General features: G+C 55.3%; 1 protein-coding gene across 1 annotated transcript; it reads left to right on the top strand.

The window, feature by feature from the left end:
• Nucleotides 1-3422: 3422 nt before the first annotated feature.
• Nucleotides 3423-20994, top strand: LOC142476635 (uncharacterized; the record flags this gene model as incomplete). The annotated part of the gene is made up of 8 exons (XM_075581848.1): nt 3423-3503; nt 4627-4746; nt 6416-6569; nt 6849-6917; nt 9774-9849; nt 12349-12462; nt 13141-13189; nt 19926-20994. Coding segments are annotated over exons 1-8 (1716 nt in total), but the record flags the coding sequence as incomplete, so codon positions are not given.
• Nucleotides 20995-23375: the final 2381 nt, after the last annotated feature.

The following is a 23375-nucleotide window of genomic DNA, read 5'->3' as shown; positions in this document are numbered from 1 at the left end:
CCAGCCGCCAACAGTCTCCCCGTGCCCCTGCGCCCAGACTGCCAGGGACCACATGGCACCGGCTACTCGGGTGTTACCGTCCGGTGATGGTAACCCAGCTCCTGCTGTGCCTTATAAGAGATAGTGTATAAACTGCACCTCCGGGGGGACTGAAGGATGCCTCATTTATTCCTTACAGGGATCTGCAGTTCTCTGCCCTAAAGATGCACCGCGTGTACAGCCCGGTACCGGTACATGGACCTATGCAATTCAAAGTTTTAGCAGCTGTACACATGTACATTCATTGCAGGTTGTGATGCATTTTAGGGGATTAACATGAAAGTTAATCCTAGATGTAAGGCCTGTCCAAACCTCTCAGGTCTCTTCTTCACATGTACAAAACTTTCCAAACCTCACAGGTCTCTTCTTCACGTGTACAGAGCTTTCCAAACCTCCCAGGTCTCTTCTTCACATGTACACAGCTTTCCAAACCTCTCAGGTCTCTTCTTCACGTGTACAGAGCTTTCCAAACCTCACGGATCTCTTCTTCACATGTACAGAGCTTTCCAAACCTCACAGGTCTCTTCTTCACATGTACAGAGCTTTCCAAACCTTACATGTCTCTTCTTCACATGTACAGAGCTTTCCAAACCTCACAGGTCTCTTCTTCACATGTACAGAGCTTTCCAAACCTCGCAGGTCTCTGCTTCACATGTACAGAGCTTCCCAAACCTCACAGGTCTCTTCTTCACATGTACGGAGCTTTCCTAACCTCACAGGTCTCTTCTTCACATGTACAGAGCTTCCCAAACCTCACAGGTCTCTTCTTCACATGTACAGAGCTTCCCAAACCTCACAGGTCTCTTCTTCATGTACAGAGCTTTCCAAACCTCACAGGTTTCTTCTTCACATGTACAGAGCTTCCCAAACCTCACAGGTCTCTTCTTCATGTACAGAGCTTCCCAAACCTCACAGGTCTCTTCTTCATGTACTGAGCGTTCCAGAGAGCTGTGATTTTTTTGAAAGCTCCATACACTACAATTTCCTCTACTAAGGACAGTCATTTGGTCCCCTAAAAGGTATCGCAACCAGTAATGAATCTACATGAACCTATAAGAGTGATTTGGGGGATCTGGGCCGAGCAGCCGTGTTTAGATGGGAAGGTCCTGACTTCAGGGACTGATTCTCGGGTTGAGATACACTAGACCCCTAACGCTGTAAAGTGGGAGCGACAAACAAAAAGTGGAATTCCATGTTGGTGCCAGAATCTGGCTGTGCGCAGTGTAAACATTGTGCAATGTTTCAGTGTGTGCGGCAGGCGAGGCGTGGAGCCACTTACCTGCATGCATGGCAGAGGCAGAGCTCCCCCTGGCTGCTGAAATGATGTGTGTGTGTGTGTGTGTGTGTGTGTGTGTGTACTTGTGTGTGTGTGTGTGTGTGTGTGTGTGTGTGTTTGCACGTGTGTGTGTGTGCACGTACGTGTGCGCGTACGTGTGTGTGTGTGTATATATATATAATTTTTTCTCCAGACAATAAAGCCCCAGTGATACATCTAACTGGACATATAAATATAGTTAAATACTTATCTGTTTATCGTCTCATAAGCAATGGTCATTTATTTCAATTCTTTGGCCAGCGTATTGTGAGCCTGCACCCACGTCACCATATGGCCCATCTGTGGGACCTAGCCTTGCTGTACCTGCAAAACGCCCTCACAACCTCTCTAATGGGGGGAGAGGGGTCTGTAACACACGGTCATTCACAGGGGCTTAATTGCAAGAACTGCAATTAACAAGGCTGTGTGTGCTAGCATGTATATATGTGTGCTAGCATGTATATATGTATATATGTGTGTGCTAGCATGTATATATGTGTATATGTGTGTGCTAGCATGTATATATGTGTATATGTGTGTGCTAGCATGTATATATGTATATATATGTGTGTGCTAGCATGTATATATGTGTGTGCTAGCATGTATATATGTGTGTGCTAGCATGTATATATGTATATATGTGTGTACTAGCATGTATATATGTGTGTGCTTGCATGTATATATGTGTGTGCTAGCATGTATATATGTATATATGTGTGTGCTAGCATGTATATATGTATATATATATATGTGTGTGCTAGCATGTATATATGTATATATATGTGTGTGCTAGCATGTATATATGTATATATGTGTGTACTAGCATGTATATATGTATATATGTGTGTACTAGCATGTATATATGTGTGTGCTTGCATGTATATATGTGTGTGCTTGCATGTATATATGTGTGTGCTTGCATGTATATATGTGTGTGCTTGCATGTATATATGTGTGTGCTAGCATGTATATATGTGTGTGGTAGCATGTATATATGTGTGTGCTAGCATGTGTATATATATGTGTGTGCTAGCATGTATATATGTGTGTGCTAGCATGTATATATGTATATGTGTGTGCTAGCATGTATATATGTATATATGTGTGTGTGCTAGCATGTATATATGTGTGAGCTAGCATGTATATATGTGTGCTAGCATGTATATGTGTATATATGTGTGTGCTAGCATGTATATATTTGTGTGCTAGCATGTATATATGTATATATGTGTGTGCTAGCATGTATATATGTGTGTGCTAGCATGTATATATGTGTGTGCTAGCGTGTATATATGTATATATGTGTGTGCTAGCATGTATATATGTGTGTGCTAGCATGTATATATGTGTGTGCTAGCGTGTATATATGTATATATGTGTGTGCTAGCATGTATATATGTGTGTGCTAGCATGTATATATGTGTGTGTGCTAGCATGTATATATGTATATACTGTATGTGTGTGCTAGCATGTGTATATGTATATATGTGTGTGCTAGCATGTATATATGTATATATGTGTGTGCTAGCATGTATATATGTGTGTGCTAGCATGTATATATGTGTGTGTGCTAGCATGTATATATGTATATACTGTATGTGTGTGCTAGCATGTATATATGTATATATGTGTGTGCTAGCATGTATATATGTATATATGTGTGTGCTAGCATGTATATATGTGTGTGCTAGCGTGTATATATGTATATATGTGTGTGCTAGCATGTATATATGTGTGTGCTAGCATGTATATATGTGTGTGTGCTAGCATGTATATATGTATATACTGTATGTGTGTGCTAGCATGTGTATATGTATATATGTGTGTGCTAGCATGTATATATGTATATATGTGTGTGCTAGCATGTATATATGTGTGTGCTAGCATGTATATATGTGTGTGTGCTAGCATGTATATATGTATATACTGTATGTGTGTGCTAGCATGTATATATGTATATATGTGTGTGCTAGCATGTATATATGTATATATGTGTGTGCTAGCATGTATATATGTGTGTGCTAGCATGTATATATGTATATATGTGTGTTGGCTATGGGCTGACAGTACGTTGACGACCAGAAATGTGTTTCCAACCTTGCAGATCCTTGGAGGAGTCGGTGGGGAAACCCCTGTACTTAATATTTCGGTAAGCAGAATTGTAGCCGCACGCGCACTATTGCTACAGGAGCGGTGTGTGTTGCACGCAGAGCGGTGTGTGTTGCACGCAGAGCGGTGTGTGTTGCACGCAGAGCGGTGTGTGTTGCACGCAGAGCGGTGTGTGTTGCACGCAGAGCGGTGTGTGTTGCACGCAGAGCGGTGTGTGTTGCACGCAGAGCGGTGTGTGTTGCACGCAGAGCGGTGTGTGTTGCACGCAGAGCATTGTGTGTGTTGCACGCAGAGCATTGTGTGTGTGTGTTGCACGCAGAGCATTGTGTGTGTGTGTTGCACGCAGAGCATTGTGTGTGTGTGTTGCACGCAGAGCATTGTGTGTGTGTGTTGCACGCAGAGCATTGTGTGTGTGTGTTGCACGCAGAGCATTGTGTGTGTGTGTTGCACGCAGAGCATTGTGTGTGTGTGTTGCACGCAGAGCATTGTGTGTGTGTGTTGCACGCAGAGCATTGTGTGTGTGTGTTGCACGCAGAGCATTGTGTGTGTGTGTTGCACGCAGAGCATTGTGTGTGTGTGTTGCACGCAGAGCATTGTGTGTGTGTGTTGCACGCAGAGCATTGTGTGTGTTGCACGCAGAGCATTGTGTGTGTGTGTTGCACGCAGAGCGGTGTGTGTGTGTTGCACGCAGAGCGGTGTGTGTGTGTTGCACGCAGAGCGGTGTGTGTGTGTTGCACGCAGAGCGGTGTGTGTGTTGCACGCAGAGCGGTGTGTGTGTTGCACGCAGAGCGGTGTGTGTGTGTTGCACGCAGAGCGGTGTGTGTGTGTTGCACGCAGAGCGGTGTGTGTGTTGCACGCAGAGCGGTGTGTGTGTGTTGCACGCAGAGCGGTGTGTGTGTGTTGCACGCAGAGCGGTGTGTGTGTGTTGCACGCAGAGCGGTGTGTGTGTGTTGCACGCAGAGCGGTGTGTGTGTTGCACGCAGAGACTGAGGATATGCTGATACAAAGAGTAGCAGGAATGAGGGAAGTAGCAGGAATGAGGGAAGTAGCAGGAATGAGGGAAGTAGCAGGAATGAGGGAAGTAGCAGGAATGAGGGAAGTAGCAGGCGAGTGAGCCTGTCTCCTGCTCCCAGATGTGACCATGTTTCACCCACTCCCTCCAGGAACCTGATCCAGATGCAGGAAGATAACAGCGGCTTCTCCCTGCTCCTGGACCTCCTGTCTGAGCTGTACCAGAAGCAGCCCAAGATTGGCTACCACCTGCTGTACTACCTGAAGGCCAGGTGAGTGCTGCAGGCCGGGGGGGGGGGGGGGGGGGGGGGAGTGCAGGCCAGGAGGTGGTGGGGGGGGGGGGTGCAGGCCGGGTGGGGGGAGGGCTGCAATGGGACATTTTATCATGGCCGTCTCACTGCGGCAGAGTCCACCGCAGAGGGATCCTCCGCCACCAGCTGCTTCTACGAGAAGGTACGTTTTAGGGTAGGGGGTTAACTTTAGGGGAATGGGGTTAACTTTAGTGGTTAGGGGGTTAATTTTCGGGGTTTTAGTGATATGGGTGGGGGATTAGTTTTTGGGGTTTTAGCGGTTGGGGGTTGCGTTTAGTCGTTTGCCTAGGGGTTTTATGGTAGGGGGTAGCGTTTGTATTAGGGTTTAAGATTAGAGTTTTTTAGGATAAATGCTAAGGTTCGGAATTTACCGAAGAGGCCGGCGGTGGAGGATCCCTGCGGTGAAACGCCGGCGAGATAGCCGCGACCAAATCTCCTTGACCGTAGGGGGATGTCTCCTTCGCCCGTGGGGTGAGACCTGTGTGAGGTTTTGACAGGGTAAGGACGGGCATTCTGGGGGAGCAGAGTCCTTGTTCCAGAGAGGAGACGGTTAATCCTACAGATTAACGCTTTTATCCTGTCTAACGACATTAATTCCCCTCTCTCCGTCCGGCCAGTTCATTACAGCTAATTAATTAAAAGCCAGGCTGCCTCCCTCCCTCCCTCGCTGCGCACAAGGGCTGAGTATGACTCTGTCCACCGGGGGTCTGACGAGCATGGAGCTTCCTGTACCACTCGGGGAGCAGCCTCATTACGCTTACATGGGCTGGGGAGCCGCGGCGGGGGGGTTTAACCATTCAGCTGGGCCCCTCTGGCTGCGAAAGGGTCAAGGGAGATGGGACGTGAAACACAGGGTATTAAAGGGTTAACATTTTGGGATTTATTGTTTTCTGGGTATATTTAGTGGTGTACAACAACAAACATACAGATGTCCAAAGCTACTTCCAATGTGACAAAAATACACAGTGCAATACCTATATATTCTCTTGAAAAAGGGTCATTTAGTTTAACCCTTTGGCCAAAGCGTCTTTAGCCTGCTGCCACTTACAAGGCATGAACGAGGCAGGTCCTAACACTCACCTGGGCTAAAATTCTTATTTGCCTGTATAATTACAGGAAGAATGATCACATTGGATCTTTCCTAACCAAGCAAAATGAAACTGACCTGCCAAGTTAGAAAGTGGGGAGGGGAAAGCTTAAACCTTGGGGGGGAGGGCCACTAACCTCCCAAAAACAGCTGAGACCAGCTGCACACAGTTAATAAACATACAGATACCCAACTAGCTCTGAGATCTCGGAGCTTGTTGGGTATCTGTGTGTTTATATTTAGTGGTACACATTGGGGGGGGGGGGGAGAGTTGGGCGGGACACCCTATAACTGGGGGTAGAGTGACACTGTGATTTTCTCTCCCCCCTTCTCACACTTTCTCTCCCCCTTTCCTTGTTCTCCCTATCTTCCCTATTTCTCCTCTTCCCCTTCTCTCACACCATCTTTCTCCCCATCAAACCCCTATCATTTCCCATCTGTTCCCTATCTCCCTCCCCCCCTCTTTATTCCATCCCCTCTCTGACCCTCTCCCTACCCTGCTCCTCTCTCTCTCTCTCTCCCCCCCCCCCCCCCCCCCCCCAGTAAGGCAGCGGCTGGAAAGATGAATCTCTATGAGTCGTTTGCTCAGGCTACGCAGCTGGGAGACCTGCACACCTGTCTGATGATGGATATGAAGGCGTGTCAGGAGGACGATGTCCGCCTGCTCTGCTACCTGACCCCCTCTATATACAGCGAGGTGAGAGGTGGGACCCCCTCTATATACAGCGAGGTGAGAGTTGGGACCCCCTCTATATACAGTGTGGTGAGAGAGAGGAGGGACCCCTAATATACAGTGAGGTGAGAGAGGAGAGTCCCCTAATATACAGGGAGGTGAGAGCAGAGGGACCCCTAATATACACTGAGCTGAGACTCCCACAAACCCTGCGTGGCCATCACATCGGCGGGAGGGGGCTGTGCCCCCCATCCTGTACCCGTGAGATGTGCAGCGAGGCATTAACCCTGCGTCTCCCTTCAGTTTCCAGACGAGACGCTCAGGAGCGGAGAGCTGCTGAATATGATCGTCGCTGTCATAGACTCCGCACAGGTAGGCGCCGTCTTGGACTGTAAGCTCTGCAGTCGAGAATCCACTTACCACCTTTAATGCTGCTCCGTTTCCTGTGTACTATAACGCCCCTTACTGCCATATAAACAGACTAAGAGGCACTGAGACGCTACTCTGTGATATAGAAGCGTGTGCGTTTTCTGTTTGAAAAAGCCCCCCTCATTTCCCCCCTCCCCCACTTCATTTCCCCCCTCCCCCACTTCATTTTTCCCCTCCCTTATAACTTCAGCTGGAACACTTTCTGAATGTGAGTGGTTCCCGCTGCCGCCGCCACCGCCGGGTATAGATTCCCATCGCCGGGTATAGATTCCCATCGCTGCCGCCACCGCCGGGTATAGATTCCCATCGCTGCCGCCACCGCCGGGTATAGATTCCCACCGCTGCCGCCACCGCCGGGTATAGATTCCCATCGCCGGGTATAGATTCCCATCGCCGGGTATAGATTCCCATCGCCGGGTATAGATTCCCATCGCTGCCGCCACCGCCGGGTATAGATTCCCATCGCCGGGTATAGATTCCCATCGCCGGGTATAGATTCCCATCGCCGGGTATAGATTCCCATCGCTGCCGCCACCGCCGGGTATAGATTCCCACCGCTGCCGCCACCGCCGGGTATAGATTCCCATCGCTGCCGCCACCGCCGGGTATAGATTCCCATCGCTGCCGCCACCGCCGGGTATAGATTCCCATCGCTGCCGCCACCGCCGGGTATAGATTCCCATCGCTGCCGCCACCGCCGGGTATAGATTCCCACCGCCGGGTATAGATTCCCACCGCCGGGTATAGATTCCCACCGCCGGGTATAGATTCCCACCGCCGGGTATAGATTCCCACCGCCGGGTATAGATTCCCGCTGCCGCCACCGCCGGGTATAGATTCCCGCTGCCGCCACCGCCGGGTATAGATTCCCGCTGCCGCCACCGCCGGGTATAGATTCCCGCTGCCGCCACCGCCGGGTATAGATTCCCACCGCCGGGTATAAAATTCCCGCTGCCGCCACCGCCGGGTATAGATTCCCGCCGCTGCCATCGCCGGGTATAGATTCCCGCCGCTGCCGCCATCGCCGGGTATAGATTCCCACCGCCGGGTATAGATTCCCACCGCCGCCACCGCCGGGTATAGATTCCCACCGCCGCCACCGCCGGGTATAGATTCCCATCGCCGGGTATAGATTCCCGCCGCCGCCACCACCGCCGGGTATAGATTCCCGCTGCCGCCACCGCCGGGTATAGATTCCCACCGCCGCCATCGCCGGGTATAGATTCCCACCGCCGCCATCGCCGGGTATAGATTCCCGCCGCCGCCACCGCTGGGTATAGATTCCCGCTGCCGCCACCGCCGGGTATAGATTCCCACCGCCGGGTATAGATTCCCGCTGCCGCCACTGCCGGGTATAGATTCCCACCGCCGAGTATAGATTCCCGCTGCCGCCACCGCCGGGTATAGATTCCCGCCGTCTCCATCGCCGGGTATAGATTCCCGCTGCCGCCACCGCCGGGTATAGATTCTCATCGCCGGGTATAGATTCTCATCGCCGGGTATAGATTCTCATCGCCGGGTATAGATTCCCATCGTCGGGTATAGATTCCCACCGCCGGGTATAGATTCCCACCGCCGGGTATAGATTCCCACCGCCGGGTATAGATTCCCACCGCCGGGTATAGATTCCCGCTGCCATCGCCGGGTATAGATTCCCACCGCCAGGTATAGATTCCCACCGCCGGGTATAGATTCCCACCGCCGGGTATAGATTCCCACCGCCGGGTATAGATTCCCGCTGCCATCGCCGGGTATAGATTCCCACCGCCAGGTATAGATTCCCACCGCCGGGTATAGATTCCCATCGCCGGGTATAGATTCCCACCGCCGGGTATAGATTCCCACCGCCGGGTATAGATTCCCGCTGCCATCGCCGGGTATAGATTCCCACCGCCAGGTATAGATTCCCACCGCCGGGTATAGATTCCCATCGCCGGGTATAGATTCCCACCGCCGGGTATAGATTCTCGCTGCCACCGCCGGGTATAGATTCCCGCTGCCGCCACCGCCAGGTATAGATTCCCGCTGCCGCCACCGCCAGGTATAGATTCCCGCTGCCGCCACCGCCGGGTATAGATTCCCGCTGCCGCCACCGCCGGGTATAGATTCCCGCTGCCGCCACCGCCGGGTATAGATTCCCGCTGCCGCCGCCACCGCCGGGTATAGATTCCCGCTGCCGCCACCGCCGGGTATAGATTCCCGCTGCCGCCACCGCCGGGTATAGATTCCCGCCTCCCTGTGTACAATCTCAGTACCGCTGCTTTCCCTAAAGCCCAAAGTCCCCATCTATATCACCCCCTCCAAACTGTGCCTGGTCCCCATCTATATCTCTCGCCCCTCCACCCCCCCCTAAGACTGTGCCTGGTCCCCATCTATATCTCTCGCCCCCCCCCCTCCACCCCCCCCAAAGACTGTGCCTGGTCCCCATCTATATCTCTCGCCCCCCCCCCCCCCCCTCCACCCCCCCAAGACTGTGCCTGGTCCCCATCTATATCTCTCGCCCCCCCCTCCACCCCCCCCCCCCCCCAAGACTGTGCCTGGTCCCCATCTATATCTCTCGCCCCCCCCTCCACCCCCCCCAAGACTGTGCCTGGTCCCCATCTATATCTCTCGCCCCCCCCTCCACCCCCCCCAAGACTGTTCCGGGTCCCCATCTATATCTCCCCACCCCTCCCCACTCCAAACTGTACTGGGTCCCCCTCTTCCCCTCCCCCCCTCTCCAAACTGTGCCGGGTCCCCACCTATACCTGGAGGCTCCTGCCCTGCGCCTGAGCACTAAGCCCCCCGGTGTCCCCGCAGCTGCAGGAGTTGGTGTGCCACGTGATGATGGGGAACCTGGTGATGTTCAGGAAAGACTCGGTGTTAAACATCCTCAGTGAGTACCAGTCCCTGTGATTATACTGTACGCTCGCCCGTCTCCTCCTCGCACCCCTCGGGGTGAGGTCAGCAGGGGGCGGCGTCTCCAAAGTAATCGGCACGTTAGTAGTGTTATGCTGGTCTTTGAAGTAGTGGGGAGATTAACAGAGCAACAGTCTGTGTATATTTAGAAATATTGGGGAGGTTAATAGTGCAATCCTCTGGTATCTTTGTAGAAATTGGTGGGGGGAGGTGGCAGGTACTGATTAGGTCAGTGTGGTGAGTATTGGGGAGCAGGGCTCAGCAGTGGGGTGAGTATTGGGGAGCTGGGCTCAGCAGTGGGTGAGTATTGGGGAGCTGGGCTCAGCAGTGGGTGAGTATTGGGGAGCAGGGCTCAGCAGTGGGGTGAGTATTGGGGAGTAGGGCTCAGCAGTGGGTGAGTATTGGGGAGCAGGGCTCAGCAGTGGGGTGAGTATTGGGGAGCAGGGCTCAGCAGGTCAGTGGGGTGAGTATTGGGGAGCAGGGCTCAGCAGGTCAGTGGGGTGAGTATTGGGGAGCAGGGCTCAGCAGGTCAGTGGGGTGAGTATTGGGGAGCAGGGCTCAGCAGGTCAGAGTATTGGGGAGCAGGGGGAGTATTGGGGAGCAGGGGTGAGTATTGGGGAGCAGGGCTCAGCAGTGGGGTGAGTATTGGGGAGCAGGACTCAGCAGGTCAGTGGGGTGAGTATTGGGGAGTAGGGCTCAGCAGTGGGTGAGTATTGGGGAGCAGGGCTCAGTAGTGGGGTGAGTATTGGGGAGCAGGGCTCAGCAGGTCAGTGGGGTGAGTATTGGGGAGCAGGGCTCAGCAGTGGGGTGAGTATTAGGGGAGCAGGGGTGAGTATAGGGGAGCAGGGGTCAGCAGGTCAGTGGGGTGAGTATAGAGGAGCAGTGGGCAGCAGGTCAGTGGGTGAATATTGGGGAGCAGGGGTCAGCAGGTCAGTGGGGTGAGTATAGGGGAGCAGGGGTCAGCAGGTCAGTGGGTGAATATTGGGGAGCAGGGGTCAGCAGGTCAGTGGGGTGATTATTGGGGAGCAGGGGTCAGCAGGTCAGTGGGTGAGAGCAGGGGTCAGTGGGGTGATTATTGGGGAGCAGGGGTCAGCAGGTATGGGGTGAGAACTGGGGAGCAGGGGTCAGTGGGTGAGTATAGGGGAGCAGGGCTCAGCATGTCAGTTGGGTGAGTATTAAGGAGCAGGGGTCAGCAGGTCAGTGGGGTGAGTATTAAGGAGCAGGGGTCAGCAGGTCAGTGGGGTGAGTATTGGGGAGCAGGGCTCAGCAACTCAGTGGGGTGAGTATTGGGGAGCAGGGGTGAGTATTGGGGAGCAGGGATCAGCAGCTCAGTGGGGTGAGTATTGGGGAGCAGGGCTCAGCAACTCAGTGGGGTGTGTATTGGGGAGCAGGGGTGAGTATTGGGGAGCAGGGATCAGCAACTCAGTGGGGTGAGTATTGGGGAGCAGGGGTGAGTATTGGGGAGCAGGGATCAGCAGCTCAGTGGGGTGAGTATTGGGGAGCAGGGCTCAGCAACGCAGTGGGGTGTGTATTGGGGAGCAGGGATCAGCAGCTCAGTGGGGTGAGTATTGGGGAGCAGGGGTTAGCAGGTCAGTGGGGTAAGTATTTGTGAGCAGGGGTCAGCAGGTTAGTGGGGTGAGTACTAAAAAAATTGGGATGGACCCAGGATACCGAGGCTGCTAACAGGTAGTGCACACACTATGGCAACTTGATTGAAGAAAGTCCCAGCAATGAGTATTAAAATAATCAAACCTCCGGTATAGATAACAGGGAGTTGGGCAAAGGTAAGCCGGATAGAGGTACAGGGGGACACCTCCCTAAGGGGCGCCCCCAAGTAAATCACCGCCCGGCACCAACCGCCTCAATAGTCTCCCTGAAATACCGCGTGGAGGTGAGGAGTAATTCGGTACTCACGAAAAAGCCGTCCCTGTTGATGCAGGGAATTCTGCAGCGGCTTCCTCCTCTGGTGTGGCTGGCGTCAGCGTGCTCCTCCGGAAGTGATGACACAGGAAAGAGGTAAGGTGGTATGCGGATCACAGCAACTTCAGCAGCCAACGCATGGATGTCTAAAAAAACTTTATTGATCGCTAGCAGCAAACATCAGGCAACCTGATGTTTGCTGCTAGCGATCAATAAAGTTTTTTTAGACATCCATGCGTTGGCTGCTGAAGTTGCTGTGATCCGCGGACCACCTTACCTCTTTCTAGTGGGGTGAGTATTGGGGAGCAGGGGTCAATGGGGTGAGTATTGGGGAGTGGGTCTCAGCAGGTCAGTGGGGTGAGTATTGGGGAGCAGGGGTCAATGGGGTGAGTATTGGGGAGTGGGTCTCAGCAGGTCAGTGGGGTGAGTATTGGGGAGCAGGGCTCCGTGCGATGTATAACAGACTACGGGGGGAGAAGTGGGTGTGCTTGGGCACTCGGGTTTTAGGGATTGACTGTAAATGTCCATGATCCTCACCCCGTCCTCTTCTGTCCAGTCCAGAGCCTGGAGTGGGAGACCTTTGAGCAGTACTGCACCTGGCAGCTCTTCCTCGCACATAACATCCCCCTGGAGACAATCATCCCAATCCTGCAGCACCTCAAGTATAAAGGTGAGGCACTAATCACAATAACCAGCGCCGTGTCTGTCTCTGGCACCTCGCTGTGACACAGATCCCCGCCGTGTCTGTCTCTGGCACCTCGCTGTGACACAGATCCCCGCCGTGTCTGTCTCTGGCACCTCGCTGTGAGACCGATCCCCACCATGTCTGTATCTGGCACCTCGCTGTGAGACCGATCCCCACCATGTCTGTATCTGGCACCTCGCTGTGAGATCGATCCCCGCTGTGTCTGTATCTGGCACCTCGCCAATACACAGATCCCCACCGTATCTGTCTCTGGCACCTCGCCGTGACACAGATCCCCGCCGTGTCTGTCTCTGGCACCTCGCCGTGACACAGATCCCCGCCGTGTCTGTATCTGGCACCTCGCCGTGACACCGATCCCCGCCGTGTCTGTATCTGGCACCTCGCTGTGAGACCGATCCCCACCATGTCTGTATCTGGCACCTCGCCGTGACACAGATCCCCGCCGTGTCTGTCTCTGGCACCTCGCCGTGACACAGATCCCCATCGTGTCTGTCTCTGGCACCTCGCTGTGAGACCGATCCCCACCATGTCTGTCTCTGGCACCTCGCCGTGACACCGATCCCCACCGTGTCTGTATCTGGCACCTCGCCGTGACACAGATCCCCGCCGTGTACTGACGTGCAGCTCTCTCCTTTATTCCAGAACACCCAGAGGCCCTGTCCTGCTTACTGCTGCAGCTCCGCAGAGAGAAGTAAGTGTCACCCGTCCCACCGCGGGATGTAACCTGCCCCGTCCCACCGCGGGATGTAACCTGCCCCGCCCCACCGCGGGATGTTACCTGCCCCGCCCCACCGCGGGATGTAACCTGCCCCGCCCCACCGCGGGATGTTACCTGCCCCGCCCCACCGCGGGATGTAACCTGCCCCGCCCCACCGCGGGATGTTACCTGCCCCGCCCCACCGCGGGATGTAACCTGCCCCGCCCCACCGTGGGATGTTACCTGCCCCGCCCCAACGCGGGATGTTACCTGCCCCGCCCCACCGCGGGATGTTACCTGCCCCACCCCACCGCAGGATGTTACCTGCCCCGCCCCAACGCGGGATGTTACCTGCCCCACCCCAACGCGGGATGTCACCCGCCCGTGTGCCCCGCCCCGAGGAAGTCATCCAAAGATGTGAGAGATAGCTGTCTGCTTTAAAGAGAGAGGGCAAGATGCGTGTGCGGGTTACCGCCATCGTGGCAGCAATGAGGAATAGTCAAGAGACGGCAAAGTGAGATAGCCGTGCATGTTCTGTGTACACGGGGTGAGAGATAGCCGTGCATGTTCTGTGTACATGGGGTGAGAGATGGCTGTGCATGTTCTGTGTACATGGGGTGAGAGATGGCTGTGCATGTTCTGTGTACACAGGGTGAGAGATAGCCGTGCATGTTCTGTGTACACTGGGTGAGAGATAGCCGTGCATGTTCTGCGTACACTGGGTGAGAGATAGCCGTGCATGTTCTGTGTACACGGGGTGAGAGATAGCCGTGCATGTTTTGTGTACACTGGGTGAGAGATAGCCGTGCATGTTCTGTGTACACGGGGGTGAGAGATAGCCGTGCATGTTCTGCGTACACTGGGTGAGAGATAGCCGTGCATGTTCTGTGTACACGGGGTGAGAGATAGCCGTGCATGTTCTGTGTACACAGGGTGAGAGATAGCCGTGCATGTTCTGTGTACACAGGGTGAGAGATAGCCGTGCATGTTCTGCGTACACTGGGTGAGAGATAGCCGTGCATGTTCTGCGTACACGGGGTGAGAGATAGCCGTGCATGTTCTGTGTACACAGGGTGAGAGATAGCCGTGCATGTTCTGCGTACACTGGGTGAGAGATAGCCGTGCATGTTCTGCGTACACGGGGTGAGAGATAGCCGTGCATGTTCTGCGTACACGGGGTGAGAGATAGCCGTGCATGTTCTGCGTACACGGGGTGAGAGATAGCCGTGCATGTTCTGCATACACGGGGTGAGAGATAGCCGTGCATGTTCTGTGTACACGGGGTGAGTGATAGCCGTGCATGTTCTGTGTACACGGGGTGAGAGATAGCCGTGCATGTTCTGTGTACACGGGGTGAGAGATAGCTGTGCATGTTCTGTGTACACGGGGTGAGTGATAGCCGTGCATGTTCTGTGTACACGGGGTGAGAGATAGCCGTGCATGTTCTGTGTACACGGGGTGAGAGATAGCCGTGCATGTTCTGCGTACACGGGGTGAGAGATGGCCGTGCATGTTCTGTGTACACGGGGTGAGTCGATAGCCGTGCATGTTCTGTGTACACTGGGTGAGAGATAGCCGTGCATGTTTTGTGTACACTGGGTGAGAGATAGCCGTGCATGTTCTGTGTACACGGGGTGAGTGATAGCCGTGCATGTTCTGTGTACAGGGGGTGAGAGCTGTGCATGTTCTGCGTACACAGGGTGAGAGATAGCCGTGCATGTTCTGTGTACACGGGGTGAGAGATAGCCGTGCATGTTCTGTGTACACGGGGTGAGAGATAGCCGAGCATGTTCTGTGTACACTGGGTGAGAGCCGTGCATGTTCTGTGTACACGGGGTGAGTGATAGCCGTGCATGTTCTGTGTACACGGGGTGAGAGATAGCCGTGCATGTTCTGTGTACACGGGGTGAGAGATAGCCGTGCATGTTCTGAGTACACGGGGTGAGAGATAGCCGTGCATGTTCTGTGTACAGGGGGCGAGAGCTGTGCATGTTCTGTGTACACGGGGTGAGAGATAGCCGTGCATGTTCTGTGTACACGGGGTGAGAGCTGTGCATGTTCTGTGTACACGGGGTGAGAGATAGCCGTGCATGTTCTGTGTACACGGGGTGAGAGCTGTGCATGTTCTGTGTACACTGGGTGAGTGATAGCCGTGCATGTTCTGTGTACACGGGGTGAGTGATAGCCGTGCATGTTCTGCGTACACGGGGTGAGTGATAGCCGTGCATGTTCTGCGTACACGGGGTGAGTGATAGCTGTGCATGTTCTGTGTACACGGGGTAAGTGATAGCTGTGCATGTTCTGTGTACACGGGGTGAGAGATAGCCGTGCATGTTCTGTGTACACGGGGTGAGAGCTGTGCATGTTCTGTGTACACTGGGTGAGAGATAGCCGTGCATGTTCTGAGTACACGGGGTGAGAGATAGCCGTGCATGTTCTGTGTACAGGGGGTGAGAGCTGTGCATGTTCTGTGTACACAGGGTGAGAGATAGCCGTGCATGTTCTGTGTACACGGGGTGAGAGATAGCCGTGCATGTTCTGTGTACACGGGGTGAGAGATAGCCGAGCATGTTCTGTGTACACGGGTGAGTGATAGCCGTGCATGTTCTGTGTACACGGGGTGAGTGATAGCTGTGCATGTTCTGTGTACACGGGGTAAGTGATATCCGTGCATGTTCTGTGTACACTGGGTGAGTGATAGCTGTGCATGTTCTGTGTACACGGGGTGAGTGATAGCCGTGCATGTTCTGTGTACACGGGGTGAGTGATAGCTGTGCATGTTCTGTGTACACGGGGTGAGAGATAGCCGTGCATGTTCTGTGTACACGGGGTGAGAGCTGTGCATGTTCTGTGTACACTGGGTGAGAGATAGCCGTGCATGTTCTGAGTACACGGGGTGAGAGATAGCCGTGCATGTTCTGTGTACAGGGGGTGAGAGCTGTGCATGTTCTGTGTACACAGGGTGAGAGATAGCCGTGCATGTTCTGTGTACACGGGGTGAGAGATAGCAGTGCATGTTCTGTGTACACGGGGTGAGAGATAGCCGAGCATGTTCTGTGTACACGGGGTGAGTGATAGCCGTGCATGTTCTGTGTACACGGGGTGAGTGATAGCTGTGCATGTTCTGTGTACACGGGGTGAGAGATAGCCGTGCATGTTCTGTGTACACGGGGTGAGAGCTGTGCATGTTCTGTGTACACTGGGTGAGAGATAGCCGTGCATGGTCTGAGTACACGGGGTGAGAGATAGCCGTGCATGTTCTGTGTACAGGGGGTGAGAGCTGTGCATGTTCTGTGTACACAGGGTGAGAGATAGCCGTGCATGTTCTGTGTACACGGGGTGAGAGATAGCCGTGCATGTTCTGTGTACACGGGGTGAGAGATAGCCGAGCATGTTCTGTGTACACGGGGTGAGTGATAGCTGTGCATGTTCTGTGTACACGGGGTGAGAGATAGCCGTGCATGTTCTGAGTACACGGGGTGAGAGATAGCCGTGCATGTTCTGTGTACAGGGGGCGAGAGCTGTGCATGTTCTGTGTACACGGGGTGAGAGATAGCCGTGCATGTTCTGTGTACACGGGGTGAGAGCTGTGCATGTTCTGTGTACACGGGGTGAGAGCTGTGCATGTTCTGCGTACACGGGGTGAGTGATAGCCGTGCATGTTCTGCTTGCGCTGTAAGAGATTGCTCCTTAGGAAGATGCACAGCTGAGGCAGAGAGCCATGCACCTGAGAGGAGTGTGAGATAGCTGTGTAGTTGTGGGAATGGTGCAGGCACAGGACAGACTTATTACCGCTGTGGCAGCTGCTGTTAATTACCGCTGTGCTCATTTGTATCTCTGCTGGAAGCTGCCTGGGAGAAGAATTGATGCCGGGGGGGGGGGGGGGGGGGGCTGGTCCTTACTGCGAGAGGGGTGGAGGGAGCGAGAGGGGTGAGAAAGCGAGAGGGGGGGAGGGGGAGAAAGCGAGAGGGGGGGAGGGAGAGAAAGGGGGAGGCGGGTCCTCACTGAAAGAGAGAGAAATGGGGGGGGGGGGGGAGAAAGAGATGCCTTTCACTGGGAAGATATGACAGGCACGCTCTCAGTAAGAGGCCCTGGCAGAGGTTCGGAGCGGCTGCACCGCAATTAAGGATGCTAATCAGTAATTAGCTAAGACTCTTATCTGCGGGAGCTTTGTACATGTGAAGCCCGCGCGGGGCAACTGCAGCAGCCTGAGCTCACATTGTGAATACTCACATTCACGCAGCGACGCTCTGCTAACCCCTGCACTGCCAGAGCGCTGCTGGGTGTTAGGTGATTAGCTGGCAGCGGTGCTGCTGGGGGATATATGGGGAGGTGGGAGTGCTGCTACTGGGGGACAGATGGGGAGATGGGAGCGGTGCTGCTGGGGGGAAGGTGGTGGTGAGATGGGAGCGGTGCTGCTGGGGGATAGATGGAGAGATGGGAGCGCTGCTGCTGGGGGATAGATGGGGAGATGGGAGCGGTGCTGCTGGGGGGAGGTGGTGGTGAGATGGGAGCGGTGCTGCTGGGGGGGAGGTGGTGGTGAGATGGGAGCGGTGCTGCTGGGGGATAGATGGGGGGATGGGAGCGGTGCTGCTGGGGGATAGATGGGGAGATGGGAGCGGTGCTGCTGGGGGATAGATGAAGAGATGGGAGCGGTGCTGCTGGGGGGGAGGTGGTGGTGAGATGGGAGCGGTGCTGCTGGGGGGGAGGTGGTGGTGAGATGGGAGCGGTGCTGCTGGGGGGAGGTGGTGGTGAGATGGGAGCGGTGCTGCTCGGGGGAGGTGGTGGTGAGCTGGCAGCGGTGCTGCTGGGGGATCGATGGGGAGATTATAACGGTGCTGCTGGGGGGGAGGTGGTGGTGAGATGGGAGCGGTGCTGCTGGGGGATAGATGGGAGCGGTGCTGCTGCTGGGGGGGGAGATGGGAGCGGTGCTGCTGGGGGATCGATGGGGAGATTATAATGGTGCTGCTTGGGGGGAGGTGGTGGTGAGATGGGAGCGGTGCTGCTGGGGGATAGATGGGAGCGGTGCTGCTGCTGGGGGGGAGATGGGAGTGGTGCTGCTGGGGGGGAGATGGGAACGCTGCTGCTGGGGGGGAGATGGGAGCGCTGCTGCTGGGGTTAGATGGGGAGATTATAACGGTGCTGCTGGGGGGGAGGTGGTGGTGAGATGGGAGCGGTGCTGCTGGGGGATAGATGGGAGCGGTGCTGCTGCTGGGGGGGAGATGGGAACGCTGCTGCTGGGGGGGAGATGGGAGCGCTGCTGCTGGGGGATAGATGGGGAGATGAGAGCGCTGCTGCTGGGGGGGAGATGGGAGCGCTGCTGCTGGGGGATAGATGGGGAGATGAGAGCGCTGCTGCTGGGAGATAGATGGGAGCGCTGCTGCTGGGGGATAGATGGGGAGATGAGAGCGCTGCTGCTGGGGAATAGATGGGGAGATGAGAGCGGTGCTACTGGGGGGGGAGATGGGAGCGCTGCTGCTGGCGGGAAGATGGGAGCGGTGCTGCTGGGGGGGGAGATGGGAGCGGTGCTGCTGGGGATAGATGGGGAGATGGTAGCGGTGCTGCTGGGGGATAGATGGGGAGATGGGAGCGGTGCTACTGGTGGGGAGATGGGAGCGGTGCTGCTCGGGGATAGATGGGGAGATGGGAGCGGTGCTGCTGGGGGGAGATGGGAGCGCTGCTGCTGGGGGATAGATGGGAGCGCTGCTGCTGGGGGGAGATGGGAGTGGTGCTGCTGGGGGGAGATGGGAGCAGTGCTGCTGGGGGATAGATGGGGAGATGGGAGCGCTGCTGCTGGGGGGAGATGGGAGCGGTGCTGCTGGGGGGGAGATGGGAGCGGTGCTGCTGGGGATAGATGGGGAGATGGGAGCGCTGCTGCTGGGGGATAGATGGGGAGATGGGAGCGCTGCTGCTGGGGGGGGGATGGGAGCGCTGCTGCTGGGGGATAGATGGGGAGATGGGAGCGGTGCTGCTGGGGGATAGATGGGGAGATGAGAGCGCTGCTGCTGGGGATAGATGGGGAGATGGGAGCGCTGCTGCTGGGGGGGGGGAGATGGGAGATGGCAGCGAGAAGTCAATGCAGGCATATTATGAGGAGAGAGGTTAGCACACAACACTGAGGTGTCTAACATTCTTCCGTCTCCCATTCCTTCCCCCCTATCCATGTTTCTTCTCTTTCTCCCTCCAACCCTTCCCCCTCTCTCTCCGTTCGTCTGTTCCCTCTCTTTCTCCGTTCGTTCCCCCTCTCTCTCTCTCTCCGTCCCTTCCCCTCCTCTATCCCTCCGTCCCTTCCCCCTCTCTCTCCCTCTGTCTCCTCGTCCGTCCCTTCCCCCCTCTCTCTCTGTCCCTTCCCCCCTCTCTCTCTGTCCATCCCTTCCCCCTCTCCCTCCCTCCTTCCCTCTCTCTTTCCATCTGTCCTTTCCCCTTTCCCCCCCCTCTCTCCCTCCGTCCCTTCCCCCCTCTCTCCCTCTGTCCCTTCCCCCCTCTCCCTCTGTCCCTTCCCCCCCTCTCTCCCTCCGTCCCTTCCACCCCCCCCTCTCCCTCCGTCCCTTCCCCCCCCCCCCTCTCTCCTCCGTCCCTTCCCCCCCTCTCTCCCTCCGTCCCTTCCCCCCCCCCTCTCTCCCTCCGTCCCTTCCCCTCCTCTCTCTCTTTCTCCTCCCCCTCACTTTTCCTCTCTTCTACCCCCTTTTCTTTCTCTCTCCCCCCATTTCCTTCCCCCTCCCCGCCTCAGGCCCAGTGAGGAGATGGTGAAGATGGTCCTGAGCCGCCCCTGCCACCCTGATGACCAGTTTACAACCAGCATCCTGCGCCATTGGTGCCTCAAGCACGATGACCACCTGGCCGAGCACATCAAGTCTCTGCTCATCAAGAACAACAGCCTGCCTCGGAAACGGCAGAGGTACGAGGCGCGAGTGCCCATCTCAACTCTACTCACTCCTACCCATCTCTACTCACTCCTACCCATCTCTACTCACCCCTACCCAACTCTTCTCTACTCACCCCTACCCATCTCTACTCACCACTACCCGTCTCTTCTCTACTCAACCCTACCCATCTCTACTCGCCCCATCCCTACTCTACTCACTCCTACCCAACTCTTCTCACACCTACCCTTCTCTACTCACCCCATCCCAACTCTACTAGCCTCTTCTCTACTCACCCTTACCCAACTCTACTCACCCTATCCCAACTCTTCTCACTCCTACCCAACTCTTCTCACTCCTACCCAACTCTTCTCACCCCTATCCATCTCTACTCACCACTACCCGTCTCTTCCCTACTCACCCCGACCCATCTCACCCCTATCCATCTCTTCCCTTCTCACCCCTACCTATCTCTTCCCTTCTCACCCCTACCCATCTCTTCCCTACTCACCCCTACCCATCTCTTCCCTACTCTTCCCTACTCATCTCTTCCCTACTCACCCCTACCCATCTCTTCCCTACTCATCTCTTCCCTACTCGCCCCTACTCATCTCTTCCCTACTCGCTCCTACCCATCTCTTCCCTACTCGCCCCTACCCATCTCTTCCCTGCTCACTCCTACCCATCTCTTCCCTGCTCACCCCTACCCAACTCTACTCACCCCTACCCAACTCTACTCACCCCTACCAATCTCTCCTCTACTCACCCCTACCCAACTCTACTCACCCCTACCCAACTCTACTCACCCCTACCAACTCTACTCACCCCTACCAATCTCTCCTCTACTCACCCTACCCAACTCTACTCACCCCTACCCAACTCTACTCACCCCTACCAATCTCTCCTCTACTCACCCCTACCCAACTCTACTCACCCGTACCCAACTCTACTCACCCGTACCCATCTCTACTCACCCCTACCCATCTCTACTCACCCCTACCCATCTCTACTCACCCCTACCCATCTCTTCCCTACTCGCCCCTACCCATCTCTTCCCTGCTCGCCCCTACCCATCTCTCCCTGCTCGCCCCTACCCATCTCTTCCCTACTCGCCCCTACCCATCTCTTCCCTGCTCACTCCTACCCATCTCTTCCCTGCTCACCCTACCCAACTCTACTCACCCCTACCCAACTCTACTCACCCCTACCCAACTCTACTCACCCCTACCAATCTCTCTCTACTCACCCCTACCAAACTCTACTCACCCCTACCCAACTCTACTCACCCCTACCAATCTCTCCTCTACTCACCCCTACCCAACTCTACTCACCCCTACCAATCTCTCCTCTACTCACCCCTACCCATCTCTACTCACCCCTACTCATCTCTCCTCTACTCACCCCTACCCATCTCTTCCCTGCTCACCCCTACCAATCTCTTCCCTGCTCACCCCTACCCATCTCTTCCCTGCTCACCCTTACCCATCTCTTCCCTGCTCACCCTTACCCATCTCTTCCCTACTCGCCCCTACCCATCTCTTCCCTACTCGCCCCTACCCATCTCTTCCCTACTCGCCCCTACCCATCTCTTCCCTGCTCACCCCTACCCATCTCTTCCCTACTCGCCCCTACCCATCTCTTCCCTACTCGCCCCTACCCATCTCTTCCTGCTCACCCCTACACATCTCTTCCCTGCTCGCCCCTACCCATCTCTTCCCTACTCGCCCCTATCCATCTCTTCCCTGCTCGCCCCTACTAATCTCTTCCCTGCTCGCCCCTACCCATCTCTTCCCTACTCGCCCCTATCCATCTCTTCCCTGCTCGCCCCTACTAATCTCTTCCCTACTCGCCCCTACCCAACTCTACTCACCCTACCCAACTCTACTCACCCCTACCAATCTCTCCTCTACTCACCCCTACCCAACTCTACTCACCCCTACCCAACTCTACTCACCCCTACCCAACTCTACTCACCCCTACCCAACTCTACTCACCCCTACCAATCTCTCTCTACTCACCCCTACCCAACTCTACTCACCCCTACCCAACTCTACTCACCCCTACCAATCTCTCCTCTACTCACCCCTACCCAACTCTACTCACCGTACCCAACTCTACTCACCCCTACCCATCTCTACTCACCCCTACCCATCTCTACTCACCCCTACCCATCTCTTCCCTACTCGCCCCTACCCATCTCTTCCCTGCTCGCCCCTACCCATCTCTTCCCTGCTCGCCCCTACCCATCTCTTCCCTACTCGCCCCTACCCATCTCTTCCCTGCTCACTCCTACCCATCTCTTCCCTGCTCACCCCTACCCAACTCTACTCACCCCTACCCAACTCTACTCACCCCTACCCAACTCTACTCACCCCTACCAATCTCTCCTCTACTCACCCCTACCAAACTCTACTCACCCCTACCCAACTCTACTCACCCCTACCAATCTCTCCTCTACTCACCCCTACCCAACTCTACTCACCCCTACCAATCTCTCCTCTACTCACCCCTACCCATCTCTACTCACCCCTACTCATCTCTCCTCTACTCACCCCTACCCATCTCTTCCTGCTCACCCCTACCAATCTCTTCCTGCTCACCCCTACCCATCTCTTCCCTGCTCACCCTTACCCATCTCTTCCCTGCTCACCCTTACCCATCTCTTCCCTACTCGCCCTACCCATCTCTTCCCTACTCGCCCCTACCCATCTCTTCCCTACTCGCCCCTACCCATCTCTTCCCTGCTCACCCCTACCCATCTCTTCCCTACTCGCCCCTACCCATCTCTTCCCTACTCGCCCCCTACCCATCTCTTCCCTGCTCACCCCTACACATCTCTTCCCTGCTCGCCCCTACCCATCTCTTCCCTACTCGCCCCTATCCATCTCTTCCCTGCTCGCCCCTACTAATCTCTTCCCTACTCGCCCCTACCCATCTCTTCCCTGCTCGCCCCTACCCCATCTCTTCCCTGCTCGCCCCTACCCATCTCTTCCCTGCTCACCCCTACCCATCTCTTCCCTGCTCACCCCTACCCATCTCTTCCCTGCTCACCCCTACCCATCTCTTCCCTACTCATCTCTTCCCTACTCGCCCCTACCCATCTCTTCCCTACTCGCCCCTCCCTACCTATCTCTTCCCTACTCACCCCTACCCAACTCTACTCACCCTACCCATCTCTTCCCTACTCGCCCCCTACCCATCTCTACCTTGCTCACCCCTACCCATCTCTTCCCTACTCGCCCCTACCCATCTCTTCCCTACTCGCCCCTACCCATCTCTTCCCTGCTCACTCCTACCCATCTCTTCCCTGCTCACCC

The sequence above is a fragment of the Ascaphus truei genome, unplaced genomic scaffold, assembly GCF_040206685.1.
Source record: "Ascaphus truei isolate aAscTru1 unplaced genomic scaffold, aAscTru1.hap1 HAP1_SCAFFOLD_1630, whole genome shotgun sequence".
NCBI classification, from domain to species: domain Eukaryota; kingdom Metazoa; phylum Chordata; class Amphibia; order Anura; family Ascaphidae; genus Ascaphus; species Ascaphus truei.
The sequence above is the reverse complement of the archived record's forward strand: the minus strand, read 5'-3'. Positions and strand labels throughout refer to the sequence as shown.